Raw genomic sequence first — 14259 nt, 5'->3', positions numbered from 1 at the left:
AACATTAATTTCCCCAATGGAGATGAATAAAGTATATATCTATCTATTTATCTATCTATCTATTTAAATATTTTGGAGCAACTCCCACCACACTAGGAACCACAGTCTTCAATATCCTCCACTGATCAGTCTGCTACCCCCCAATGTGATCCAAATTACCAAAAGATACAAGAGCCCGATATCCAGTTACAGCATAACCGCTAGATTCATGTGAGAACATTGAATAAACTTTTGTTTTCAAATAAAGTTAGAGATTTGTTGTTAATTTGTTTGTCTGTCTCTAGTGTGTGTGTGTGTGTTGCTGTTCACTCGGCTGTGAGCAGTGAGTGTGATTTGGTAGTTTTGGTGGTTGTGCTGGAAGTGTTTTGAGGCCACAAATAAAATCTTGTTCAGGGCCACCAAAATCCTAGGGCCAGCCCTGTCCGATAATGTTCACAAAAACCGTTTGGATGCCTATATGCCAACATTATTCACACAATCACAATTGTTGGCAAGTAGGCAAAAACGTAGATGCTGTACAATCCAAGAATCAACTATTACAACTTATTGTAGTATAACATAAAGCAGTATAAATAAATACATGAATATATAAATATTAGTGAAATTGCCCTTTTCCTGTTTTTATAAGCAAGATAAAGGTTTCACAAATCTAAAAGTGGGTTTAAATAGCATTGAGGCTGTTATCATGAGGTCTGACACTTTTACGGTGTGTAAGTGGTTAAAAAATAGCTAAATATCATTATTTATGTTGTACTTTACCCCGAGATCTTTCTGGTAAACTGGTGCTGCCTTCAGATTCCTTGTAAACTTCCTTTTTTGGGAAATAATATCCTAATAATACTAATAAAATAGATTTATTTCACATAAAATTATACAAAAGACACATCTGGCTTGGTCTGCGTCAGAAACCAAAATGCAGACTTTACGATGTTGTGCAAAGTATAAAGAAGTGAAGAAAAAGCAGATGTTTCTATGTAATAACTGTGGTTGAGCTCTTAAACTCAACCACTAAATGCAGCCTGAAATTGAAATGCTTGGTCATTCATTTTACTTTGTTGGGTTATTGGTGTTTTTCATCTAAACTAAACTAACTGTAACATTTCAAGAGGAAGGCAACATGTTACAACATCAATATTCTAGCACCCGGTGCGTTTGATGCATCAGGGACTGAAGCTTGGCAACGATTAACCGGCAGATGACAGAGAGACCCAGGTGGGGTCTCAGCTAGGGTTTGAGAAACTCTGTGTTTTCACCCAAACTGCACACAACATTTCCAGGCAGTATTTCACAACTGTGGTATTTTCCATTAGTTCTGTACCAACATCTGTTCCATCTGCTTTTCATAGGATTATTTTCCTGTCTACTCATACATTTACAATGCAAGAGGAGCCTTTGGTTATACCCCAAAAGTCACCCATAATTATTCATTTTTAGGAGTTAACATTTTGTGGTTGATACATTGATTTCCTTTAAAAGCAATGTATAATGTTCAAAATCATTTTTTTTTATTTTTACATTATTTAAAGTATGCAATTGAAAACAGTATTGATAAAAGGGTTTATATTAAGACCATTGAAATTAGGACTGTTAAAGGTGCTGGTATTTTTTAGGTTATTCTGCTTAATAAGACAGGTTGAAGGTAGACAGGCAGTGGGCTCATATCTGCAACAGATATTAATGCATAATATAATTCCTTGTTAATACAAAACTGCAATAGTTTATGCCTGACTCTAACTGTAATAACAATATACTAGTGTTTATTAGTAGTGTGTAATCACAGTCTGTAAATGTCCACACAGAGAGGCCAAATTAGGCAAAGTGAAAACACCTGGTTCATGTTTAGGACTTTTAATAATCCTATTTAATTATTCGGTATAAGATTGTATTTAAAATGCTTTAAAATATGACTGTTATTTTATTAATGTCTTCATTTCATATTCCATCAGAAAATTCATTTGTTATAAGTTAATATCTCATTCCCCACAACGCTACAGCCTTCATCACTGATTTCATATAGTTACTTTTGAGGTCCTATTTCAGTCATCAGCACTCTAACTGTGCCTACATGATACTAGATAAGAGACTCCCATACAAACTTGGTGTCTCTACAACACTTCTCCATTGGTCACCTACTACAGTGTCCTTCAGTCACTGATCTTCTGCCAACTGGAATGCCCCACGTCATGGTGCATTCATGAATGCTTGTTGCTTGCTGCGGAAAGTATTTTAACCTGGTGTGTCCAGCCATGTGCCTCATAGCACTTGGATGGCTCTTTCATACCATCAGACATCAGACTGTACACCACCACAGCTCCCAGTACCTCCCACACCCACTAACCATGGAATCCCAGGAACATTGCACGCATGTACAGTACATAATCTCAGGAACTTCTGCATATTGCACATTGATATGTAGCTGATTTAATTGCACAGAGATTGTTTATTATATATAGTATTTTATTTTATATTATTTATTTTAATCACAATCACCCTAACGCTACTTTTTTGTTTGCCACTATACTGCTTGTGCCACTTTGAATTTCTCCCAAGGGGTGTCAAGAAAGATACATCTTATCTTATTTTCACCAGATAGAGAATAAAACTTAACACGGATAAAACACATAAAGGACAGGTTTACAATATTACAACAACAGTCAGGTGTCCATACGAACAGTGTCAAAAGGAGCACCATAAACAAACAGAAGAGGGCAGCAGTACGTTCCTGTAGCGTCTATTCTGTCAGTTCCTACCGAAAGAAGAAGAAGACGAAAAAAAGACGAAGCAGAAGAAGAAGTTAGCCGTTAGCTTCCCGGTGCTGCAGGCTCTGGTTCTATCTCTAGCTGATCAACATGGTCCAACTAGTAGGTTCCCTTCGAAAAGAGCTGGCTGACTCGCTTTCCACCTGCAAGGTGCTTGTGGTGGGAGCGGGAGGGATCGGCTGCGAGCTGCTGAAGAACCTCGTCCTCACCGGCTTCAAAAACATCGAAGTGGTCCGTCACATTTCCATTTGTTTGTGTGTGTGTCTGGCAGCTAGCAGCTAGCTATCACGCTAGGTCTTTGTGCCGGGGGGAGGTGAGCTGTGTGAGGGCTCGGACTAATTCCTGGGACGTGGCTCCTCCAAAATAACTAAAAACATACGCGTTGTTCGCGGTGGTTTCTTGACACAGCCCCTGCACTTTAGTGGAGCGTTAAGTGGGATAGTTTATGCATGTGGTAAAAGAAACACGAACGCTGCCGTAGTGATGTAGCTGTAGCATTTTGGCGCCATTAACACCGCTAAGTTAGCCGGACAACTTGTTTGTAATATGACGGTTAGCTGGCCGGTGTTTCGGTTTAATTGGCGACCGTGTTGACCGGTGACTTTCAGCCGTGTGTGTCCGTGCTCGTAGTGACGACAGCTGTTAAAAAACACGAACAGAACACACTGCTATCCTCTTGTCTTCCTTTTTATTTGACTTAAATCAATACTCTTCTCTTTTCATTGTCTAGGCTAAACATTTGAGTTAAATTGTGCTCAGCAGTGGCATAAATGGCATTGTGCCCAATTAACTTGCATAATGTCAGCGTATTTATATTTCCCTTACATTACACAAGTAACTTAAAGAAAAGCACAGAAAATATACTGTAGTTATCATTCAATTTAATTTCAACAGCTGACGTCAATACGAGCAACCGACTAACCGGTTAACACGGTCACTAAAATAAGCACATTTCATCAAGTGGAGTTACAATATTTATTACTGTAAAATGATCTGCATTGTCGTTGCTTGTGACTGTCACTAGTTTTCATAGCATGGTTCAGGGATGACAGTTCAGATTTACATTACTCCTTTGCAGTGATAAGATACAGGAAATGAGTGGATGGCCATTAGTTACTCATTAATCTTCTTTCCAAGAGAGATCTGTCATAATCTGGCAAACCAAACCGTCCAAGCAGCGGTCAAGAACAACATGTGTGAAGGCAGACAGCCAACAAGTGGAGTAACAAGTCTTGATGAAAACACCAGAGTCTTCTAACTTGAGAGCCGTTTGGCGTCACTTCTATTTTAAAGGTGCACACTACCTGAAACTAGCTCTACCAAAAATAAGAGAGGGGTGCCTATGGTTAGATCATCAACTGCATGGGGTGTCAAAATTCATGTCATCATTGGGCCACATCACTGTAATGGTCGCCCTCCAAGATCGGGTTGTAACTGTAAGGCTATATAAATAATTGCCTATGCATTCAGTTATTATTGATTTTAGTAGTAACTTAATAAGTAATAAGGAGCTCTGAAAGCAGTATTGTAGTAAAAATAACAGCAAGTAGACATTTCAAGTGTACAACTATTATGTTGATGTGTCAGGTTACTGTAAAGTTTTCTTCTCAGTCCAGATTAAATTATTTGTCTGGATCTGGAGTATTAAGTATACCCATACATTATACAGGTACATACATCTGGTGAAGGCAGCTAAAGCCCACTTCTGCTTGAGGTTGTTTCCTGTTAAAGGGTCTCTTTAAATAAAATGAAATGTAAAAAATGCCTTGAGGTAATTTTTGTTGTGATTTGGCAGTTTATAAATAAAGATTGATTGCTACGTACAACACATGCTGCGCAAATTCTATTCTTTGCAAGCTCTCGCACGCCACATCAAATGTGGTATATGATCTATCGTTTTAGAATCAGCTTAATTGTTGACACATGCAAAAATGTGCCTCAAGTTACTTTAATATGTATAAATGAATAAACTGCTTGTACTCAACAGTATCAGAAGTTAACAAGATGAGATAGTTTTAACAGTTGAGCTTTACATATAAATATTGTGAGATTATTATTCCTTCTATTTCGTCAACACTATTGATTTTTTGACCACAGTTTCACACTGGTGATGTTCACTCTGTGCAGGGCGTTGTTTTTATAATCTTTAGTCACAACAAAACCCACAAGGCTCCTTTTTTAGACAGACTCTTGGAAGAAGGGACTGTGTTTCTCAACTTCAGTTACATGACTTTAAATGGAATATTTGCAGCATATAAACACAGAAGCATTTACAAATAGATATGAAAACATTATATAAAGACACTGACCTGTTTTAAATCATGTTTTATTGTCGTATGTCAGCAGGTAGCCGTTCTTGTCACTAACATGCTCGTGTTTTTCAAATCAGTTCTGTTATTCAAACAGAATTGCTGCTGCATATTAGAACCTGTGCGTGTGTGTGTGTGACAGCTGGATTATGTTTCATTGTATACACAACTAACATTCCAACCGTATTGATTTTGGCAGATCGACTTGGACACAATTGATGTGAGCAACCTGAACCGACAGTTCCTCTTCCAGAAGAAGCATGTGGGCAAGTCTAAAGCACAGGTATGTAAACATGCAAGACTTGTTACGAGTCTGTGTTTGAGCTTCCTATTACACAATGTTGTTAACTCAGTTATTTTCTGCGTGCCGTTAATGCGTCTCTGCCTCAGTCCGTTAACTTTGTGTGTGTGTGTTGTTTCTCAGGTGGCCAAGGAGAGCGCCTTGCAGTTCTGCCCCTCTGCAAACATCACTGCCTACCACGACAGCATCATGAAGTTAGTTTCCTATCTTATAAGACATTTTATCACATAAACACAAACTATTTCAATAGTTTCAGGGGAGCAAAGGAAAAACATAGAGCTGATTTAATTAAATTTGATCTGTTATGTTTGTAGCTGATTACTTATCTTCTTTTTCCCCCCTGCAGTCCTGACTACAATGTGGAGTTCTTCAGAAAGTTCATGCTGGTGATGAATGCTCTGGATAACAGAGGTATCCTCATTTGACCTCACTTTGCTATTCTCAACCAACAACACACTCAAAGTGATGAGGATATTCATAAAACATTGTTTTGTTTTGTTTCTGCAGCGGCCCGTAACCATGTGAACAGGATGTGTTTGGCAGCAGACATCCCTTTGATAGAGAGTGGCACCGCTGGATACCTGGGACAAGTCTCAGTCATCAAGAAGGTAGCACACTGACATTGCAGTCATGCTGTATTCAGTCAAAGTATTGATTACCATTCAAATATGTACGCACAGTTATAAGAAAAGTTCAATTTCTGTTGTTCCTTCCTCAGGGAATGACAGAGTGCTACGAGTGCCAACCGAAGCCCACACAGAAGACTTTCCCAGGATGCACCATAAGAAACACGCCGTCTGAGCCCATTCACTGCATCGTCTGGGCCAAGTATCTCTTCAAGTGAGGCTCATTCTCATCACTATTACGTTTCAGTGTCTTACATTTGTATTGAGTTTATGGGAATGGCGAAGCAGGGCCTGCACATGCTTTGAAAAGCAGTTAATTCAAGTGCACTGTTTCTTCACGGTCAGCTTATATCACTTGTGTGTTGCATGTCCAGTCAGTTGTTTGGAGAAGAAGATGCAGATCAGGAGGTTTCCCCTGACACAGCGGACCCAGAGGCAGCATGTGAGTGACAGCTTTTCTTTCTTTTTCTTCTTCAGTTCACTGCATTTGCGATGGTGGCATTTGAACATGTTAGCTGACAGCAGGTGCATTTTTTTCACAGGGAAACCCGAAGACACAGCAGCTCGAGCCACAGCTTCAGAAAAAGACGGGGACATCAAGCGTGTCTCCACCAAGCAATGGGCCCGCTCCACCGGATACGACCCCGTCAAACTCTTCAACAAGGTACCAGTCTGATAAACTAGAGGCAAAATGCAATCACAGAGTCACACTTTATAACATGTGTGTGTTACACATGGGAAGCAAAGCTGATGGGATTTAAATATGGTCTCTCAGGATGTGTGATTTTAGTAACTATGCTCTTCGTTGGTACAAAGACAGTGATGATACATGTGTAAAATGTAGATTATGCATTATTAGTTCATTTATTTACACTATTTGTGTGTAGTTGGCACTTTTTTACCAGTGGCTGTATTCAGCTCTCCTGCCTTAAACAGAAGCACAAGAGCCTGGGGACTTTCTGTGTTTCCCATAGCTGCTTATATAGCCAATTTAAGCTGACTGTATACTCAGACTGACATCATTTGTTGTTCACACACACTCACAAACACACTTTTAGTCTGAATGACTTGATTTCCATCTGAATAGAAACTTTGCATTAGTGTTGATTCTTGATCTGTGTACAGGCTGACTAACTTGTTGAAGTTGTTGCTCAGCCTCATTGGCTGCATAACACACTTCACTTGTGGACAACAGTGTCTGTGATTAGTTCAGATTCAGATCTCCATACAACTGTAGTAGTTTCAGTAGAAAGAGACAAGCATTCATGATTACAGACACAAATACATGAGAATAATAATTCAGCAAGTAAGTATGTGATTTTACCCACAGATACACAGGAAACTTTAATCTTCTTTCTGTCAAACAGTTAATGTTGCTTCTTTAATTGAACCCAGCAGTTTGAGTGACTTGAAGCACAGTTGTAGGAGTGTAATTATCACTACAGACATAATGAGTTTAATTATAACTTCCTCTCTCTCTCCACAGCTTTTCAAAGATGACATCATGTACCTGCTGACCATGGACAAGTTGTGGAAGAAGAGGAAAGCTCCCATACCTCTAGACTGGCAGCAGCTAGAGAACAATGGTATGTTTATTCATTATTTACGTCTGAGATCATTTCAGCTGTTAGTGATTCTTAAAAGCGAAGAGCTGAAGTGTTTCCAGGCTGTACTGGCGGTGTTGAGTTATGTTTTGTTGTACTAGGGAGAAGGTTTTTATATCTTGGCTCCAGGAAGTGTCCACATACTTTACATACTTCTACACTTGAACCTTTTTTTAGCCTGTGGCAAAAACAGACATGCTATAATCGCCAAGTGCTTGACTCTTGTATATTTGTCATGTCTGTCTTTTCATCCACATTTTTGTGTGTGTGTCTGAATGTCCCAGCGTCTCCTAAGGATGAGACTCCAGTCTCAGGTTTGAAGGACCAGCAGGTTCTGGGCGTTTGGGGCCACTGCCAACTGTTCCAGCACAGCGTGGAGACGCTCCGATCACAGCTGCAGGAGAAAGGAGAAGGATCTGAACTCGTCTGGGACAAGGTGACGCACCAAAATAAGAAAGGGAAAAAAAACACATGGAGGGAATGTAACACAGTTTCTGTAAATACTGCTTAAAGAAAATGAACATATATAAATCAGTAAAGCATATCTCAAAAGGTTTTAAAAGAAAAAAGCCTCTAGTTTGCTATTAGATGATGTTCAGTTAATGTTGCAGAATAGATGTGCTTTGAACAGCCCACGTGAGTATAACCTGCCCCTCATCTTGTTGCCAGGACGATCCTCCCGCCATGGACTTTGTTACCGCGGCAGCCAACTTACGTATGCACATCTTCAGCATGAACATGAAGAGTCGCTTTGATGTCAAATGTAAGTTTGTTTCTCTACATCAGGAAACTGGCTCCACCGGGAATTATACACGCGTCATGTAGGATTTGCATGGTCATGAGTTTGAGTTGATTTATATGTTGGTTTATTTTCAGCCATGGCAGGTAACATCATCCCAGCTATTGCAACGACCAACGCTGTCATCGCAGGACTCATCGTACTGGAGGGCCTCAAGATCCTGTCTGGGGAACTGGAATCCTGTCGCACGGTTAGTTTAGCTGCCGCTGCGGATCCAGTGCTGGATAAACTATTCCAGGCAGTCAGGAGCTGGAAATTCATCCACAAATATTTTACATAATACTTAATTTTTACAGTTGGATTAAAAGTTTAAATTCAGATTATGAGCCAAACTCTCGAGAGACTCCGCTGTCAGACATTTCTCCATTCTCTAACAGCAGCTGAGATTGGCACAAAAATGAGAATAGCTTGTCCACCTTTAAAGGTCAGTCCACCTTAACTGACACACTGTAGTCTGAACTGTACATTAACTGCCAGGTTAACAATTTACAGTCAACATTAATATTACTGCGCTCACATACACCGTCACTTTCTACCACTCGCTCTCTGCACTCGCTACACACACTTATTACACACTGCCCTAAAAGCACCTGTCACATAGATGTCCAGGGAGGATACTGGGATTTGATGCACTAGTGACTAGGGTGACTCAAAACAATTTAATGTAGGATGTTATCATACTTTCACAGTGTGTGAGCCAAAATTATCATAAGCCCATTGGTATGAATTGATACGAATATAAGGCAAACACTGAAGTGAGGAGTGAAGGGTTGTTCCTCCTCCAATAAAAACCTCCTGAAAAGTTTGTGGGTGTTTGAAGATGGGTGAAAACGTTTGCATGGTGTCCTCTCTGGTTATTGTATTAAGAAAAGGAGTAGTGAAGACAGCACAAACAAACAAAAACAGAAAAAGTACCAGAGAGCACAACAGCAAAGCACGTCTAAACTTAAAACCATGCTACCTCAGTAACTGCTCTCACATTAGAACCCTCTCCGTCAGCTCTGTTGTTCCTCCACGTTTCATGTCTGTCTGCGTTCGTCTCCTCCACAGATCTTCCTGAACAAGTGTCCCAACCTCAGGAAGAAGCTGCTGGTCCCGTGCATCCTGGACCCGCCCAGCGCCAACTGCTACGTCTGCGCCACCAAACCTGAAGTCACAGTCAAACTCAACGTCCACAAAACCATGGTCCTCGTCCTGCAGGACAGGGTAATGTGACCAGCTCCTGTTTGCACACACACACTAACCTGAACCCCCCGACAGAGAACATTACTCACATGAACAATGAAAGCAAAGTATAAAAACGGTCTATATGAAGCGCTACAGCCTGTCCAAGTCCATTTCTTGTCTGTGTTACTACTCTATTCTGCTGCCTCATGATTTCACATTTGTACGTTTGTTCAGATCCTGAAGGAGAGGTTCGGCATGGTGGCTCCAGATGTGCAGATAGAAGATGGTAAAGGGACCATCCTCATCTCTTCAGAGGAAGGAGAGACAGAAGGTAAAAAGGAAGCATCACAGTAATGATGCTCTGTACGTGTTTAGGATGATTGTGTACATGTATGTGTTTGTGTATTTAGTACTGTCTATTTTCTATTTATATTGAGGCACGGCACAGCCAATTTCGTTGGACTTGTGCAATGATAGTCTATTCTATTCTAATATTTTCACTTATACTGTTGCCGGTCCCCCTTATGATCACAATTTTTTTTTTACTGGAGGTAAAAGGCTTTTAGTAGATCAGGAGAAAAAGTAGTGAAACGTAGATGGATGGACGAGGAGGAGGCACAAAGTAGGAAGAGCTGAAAATCAGTCTAAAGTTTGGACACAGGCACTAGAATGAGAAAGTGTGCCCAGACTTTTGACTGGTACAGTAGATGAAAGAGATGAGGAGAATGAAAGAAATGTTAGGAAAGGGGGGCATTAAAAAAAAAAAAAAAGTAGACTGATGTTATTTGGTGAGAGGAGGGGAAAAAAATAATTGATTCCCCAAATGGACAGAAGAGGGTGCTCTAGTATCATCATCTGTTAGTTAGTCCTTTATCTAAATCACATACTGTCCAGACAGGAAATGATGAATAGCATTTCACTATCGGATATGAACAGATTGGAATATTTTGCTGTTATGTTTCCTGAATGGTTGAGATACACAGCAGGGAGAATAATTAAAGTGTGTCAAATGCATATTAAAATGTGCTATTAAATATATTGGAAAATGTATTATGGTTCATTTGACATGTGAATGTTGTTAAAGGTTAAGATATGGGAATAAATGATTAGATTGTCTCCACATGTGTGTGTTATATACAAACATAGGCTTGGTATTAGGAGTGTGTGTGTGTGTGTAATTTCTATCCCATCTTCTTTACAGCCAACAACAGCAAATTTCTTTCTGACTTCGGGATCCGTAATGGCAGCCGACTGCAAGTCGACGACTTCCTCCAAGACTACACGCTCCTCGTCAACGTCCTGCACACGTATGTCCCTCTGCTTACATCCACACGTTTCATTTCTCACCTTGTTTTTACTGAAAAATTGAAATGTTGTGCTCGTGTGTGTCTTCCACAGCGAGGAACTGGAGAGGGACGTGGAGTTTGAGGTAGTCGGCGAGGCCCCAGACAAAGCCCCGCCCCCTCAGAGTAAGCAGGAAGACGTTAACAGCATCACCAACGGCAACAAGGACACCGCCCAGCCGTCCACCTCCTCTAAAGGTCAGCAGAGGAGAAACCCTTTTTTAATTTTTTGTTAGTATCCTTTAATACTTGTAGTGATATCAGAATTTTTAAGTATGATGTGATGAAGACATTTCTAGATGAGAAAGAGGTTCAGGCCTGAGCGATACTGGATTTTGGGCCCGATAACAATATTGGGGAACAAAAAAAATTCAGATATCGATATATTGTCCCACAATCTTATATATACACATGAGCACACATTTTTTGCAATGTGGTTCTCAAACACTTGTGATGAAGTATTGCAATGGAGGCATAACATTTAACAGTTTAACAATAAACCTTATTGTATAAAATTACATCAGTGCACTGAAACAGGAAACTTCACTGGTAAATTAATTTAAAAAGTATAAAAAAAACTTTAATTAAAAACAGAACAAAATGCTGCTTCATTAGAATATATATATCGGTGAGGCTCTAGTCTTAATGTCAATGTGCTCGCCTGAGACTGCATTCAGACAGAAAGAAACCTGCAAAACAATGTAAGGGGCTGCAGTGGTGTGAGCGTGTTGTTAAAGGTACCGTTGAGACAATTAAATACAATGAGGAAGTTAAGTTGGAGCTACACAATAAAAGCATTTAAAGGCTTATTAGAGAGCTGAACACCACAGACGGGATCACGAAGGCAATGGTTTTTATGTTTCCTCACAACAATCATGAGGTGAACAGTAGAAATATGATAAGTTACAAAAGAACACCAGAAATGTGTGTGCATGTGTGTGATGTTCAAATGACTGAGAACACCATCAATAAGTTAAATTGAGGCTGCATATAATCAATTAGGTATTTGTTGGGTCAATTTCACTGTAGTTCTATACAACCTGTGCTGCCTATATGAAATCAGCAGTTTGGTTATCAACAGAAAACATCATACAACATTAAAATATAAACTAGTCAAACACAGAAATCAAACAGATTTTAAAAATAAAACTACGCTTTGTGACATGTTTTGCCTTCAAGTGATAAAAGTGCTGTATCTGGCTCGCCTGTAGGTGGTGCACAGCTTTTAAAATGCTGCAGCTGTAACTGTCAGTGCCAGTAGGTGGTGCAGATCTACACATCTGGAATGTAACTTTTTCACAGCATTTGACTTGTTAAAGCAGGAAAAACACAGGTGCAATTAACAACATTCATAATGGTAGAATCATCTTTGGTTTTTCTAACTTCACGGCCTTGGTGTAGAGCATGATGGGTAACCAGTGTGGCTCCTTTGGACACTTGAATGGAACTCAGCCGTTGTTGTTTATTGACAGTTCAACCTATGAATAGTTCCTGCTATGAAAAGTCCAAATGCCTCAGCAGGGAACCAGACCAATCTGTTGAGCTCATGATGTTCTGTTTGCTCTGCCAGATGTTCAGACAGATTTCCACTCCGCCTGGCCCAAGACGAGCCAATAGCAACAATTTATCTAATGTGGGGCGGGTTTGATACAGTGACTAAGTAGAGGAAAACGACGCAACGCACCAGACTCACAAACCTCAGATCAAACTGTCAAACTAGGCCTTGCTGTTCAAATATGAATCAAGATTGTGTTCCTGCATTGCCTGTTGCCCACCTCCTGCTTCAAAACCAAAACCAAGCACCAACCGTCTTTGCATGTGTCTCTGAGCGCAACGTCACACATTTCATGGCTCTGATTGGTTGAAGGCTCTATCTGATTGCATCCAAATAATGCTGATAAAGCTCCTTGAAAAATGAAAATGAACAGAGAGGTTCCACACTAATATACATTTGTGAATTACTTGTGAATTGACAAATGTCAGCTGTGAAAAAATTCACTGACATCAATTAATGTTAATTTAAGATAAGAAATGTACATAAAATCCCAACTGGGGTTTTAGAGTATAAAATTCAGTTTAGATGAAAGAATCATACATTTTCTTAAAGCCTTTAAGAGATGCTTCTCCTGTCTTCTGTCTCCATAGAATATTATTTGATCTTCATCCATCTGTTAACTTGTTTTGTCCTCCACGTTTCAGCTCCAGCAGAGGACGACGACATCATGATCGTGGACTCTGATGAGGAGGAAGGGGCGTCGTCCAGCTCGGCGGCAGCAGCGGCGAACAGCAGCGCCAAGAGGAAGCACTCGGATGCAGAAACAGGCGAGACCTCCACCAAGCGCCCACGGACTGACTCAAGCGCAGCGGCCGCCCCTACCGACAATGATGACGATGACATCATTGCTCTGGACTAACACACACCCCCCCTTCCTCTCCCCGCGCGGTCTCCTGAAGGACTGAGAACTCTTTGAACGCTTGTCATTTTGACTCGAGACAAACCAGTAGGCTTAAAATAAAAACACCTCTTTTATGAAGAACAATTTACTGCCCAGTTCATCTTTCGCCACTTCCCATCACCTCCACCCCCTCCCCCACCACCACCCAACTCTGTGTTTGTGCTTTCATACTCCCTCTCCTCTCCTCTCCTCACACGATGCTGTAAATAGATTCTACAATTTAAAAACGTTTTGAAAAAAATACGTACAATTTTTTTTGTTTGGTTATTTTTATTCATTTCTGGTCCCTATACAAAAAAAAAAAAAATGCTTCTCTTGATGGTTAAAAAAAAAACAAGTGCTTATTTTGTATTTTTTATAAACGTACTGTATTTCTCATGCTACACAAGTCAGGGTGTTTTTGTGCTTATTTGTCAGGTTACAAAAGAAGAAGAAAAAAAAAGAAGTAAATACCAAAACATTTTCTTGGGTTGGACTATTGAACTCAGTGATGGGAGAACGGTAGACCCAGAGGTGGTCTGTGAGGTGCCCCCTCGTAGGTGCAGCTCCTCTCTACAACCTGTAGACTGTTCACGCCTGTGATTGGGTCGGTAAAGCACAGAGGCACCGACGGAGCGTTTGCGGCCACATTTTTTTTTTGTGTGCCGTTGGGCGGGGGGACGGGCGTTTAGCGTGCTACCTCTTTTCTAGAACTAACACGTTTTGGCTGCAAATACGTAACCATGCCCTCCATCACATCACCACGGTGAGGCGTCCAAGCTCTTAGCCAATCAAAGATCCTCAGAAAACAGCCATGAAAGGAGCGGAGGGAACCCAGCTTCCTGTTTAAACTGCAACCGTGTCTTCAAAAAGGCTCTGGCTAAGCACAAAGCAGTTTAGATCCAGGCTAGTTGTA

At 40.5% G+C, this 14259-nt stretch overlaps 1 protein-coding gene across 1 annotated transcript; it reads left to right on the top strand.

Annotated features, from left to right (window-relative positions):
- Positions 1 to 2785: 2785 nt before the first annotated feature.
- uba2 (ubiquitin-like modifier activating enzyme 2) lies at positions 2786 to 13643 on the top strand. Its single transcript, XM_053318773.1, has 17 exons — positions 2786 to 2990; positions 5268 to 5351; positions 5493 to 5563; positions 5716 to 5780; positions 5877 to 5977; positions 6088 to 6209; positions 6370 to 6437; positions 6538 to 6659; positions 7482 to 7581; positions 7884 to 8035; positions 8269 to 8362; positions 8476 to 8588; positions 9449 to 9604; positions 9800 to 9896; positions 10767 to 10872; positions 10964 to 11106; positions 13108 to 13643. The coding sequence occupies exons 1-17, from the start codon at positions 2850 to 2852 to the stop codon at positions 13320 to 13322; spliced, it is 1950 nt and encodes a 649-aa protein (XP_053174748.1). The 5' UTR covers positions 2786 to 2849; the 3' UTR covers positions 13323 to 13643.
- The last annotated feature ends 616 nt before the right edge of the window (positions 13644 to 14259 follow it).

This window comes from Scomber japonicus, chromosome 5 (assembly GCF_027409825.1).
Source record: "Scomber japonicus isolate fScoJap1 chromosome 5, fScoJap1.pri, whole genome shotgun sequence".
In the NCBI taxonomy this organism is placed as follows: domain Eukaryota; kingdom Metazoa; phylum Chordata; class Actinopteri; order Scombriformes; family Scombridae; genus Scomber; species Scomber japonicus.
This window is presented reverse-complemented; position numbering and strand designations above follow the sequence as displayed.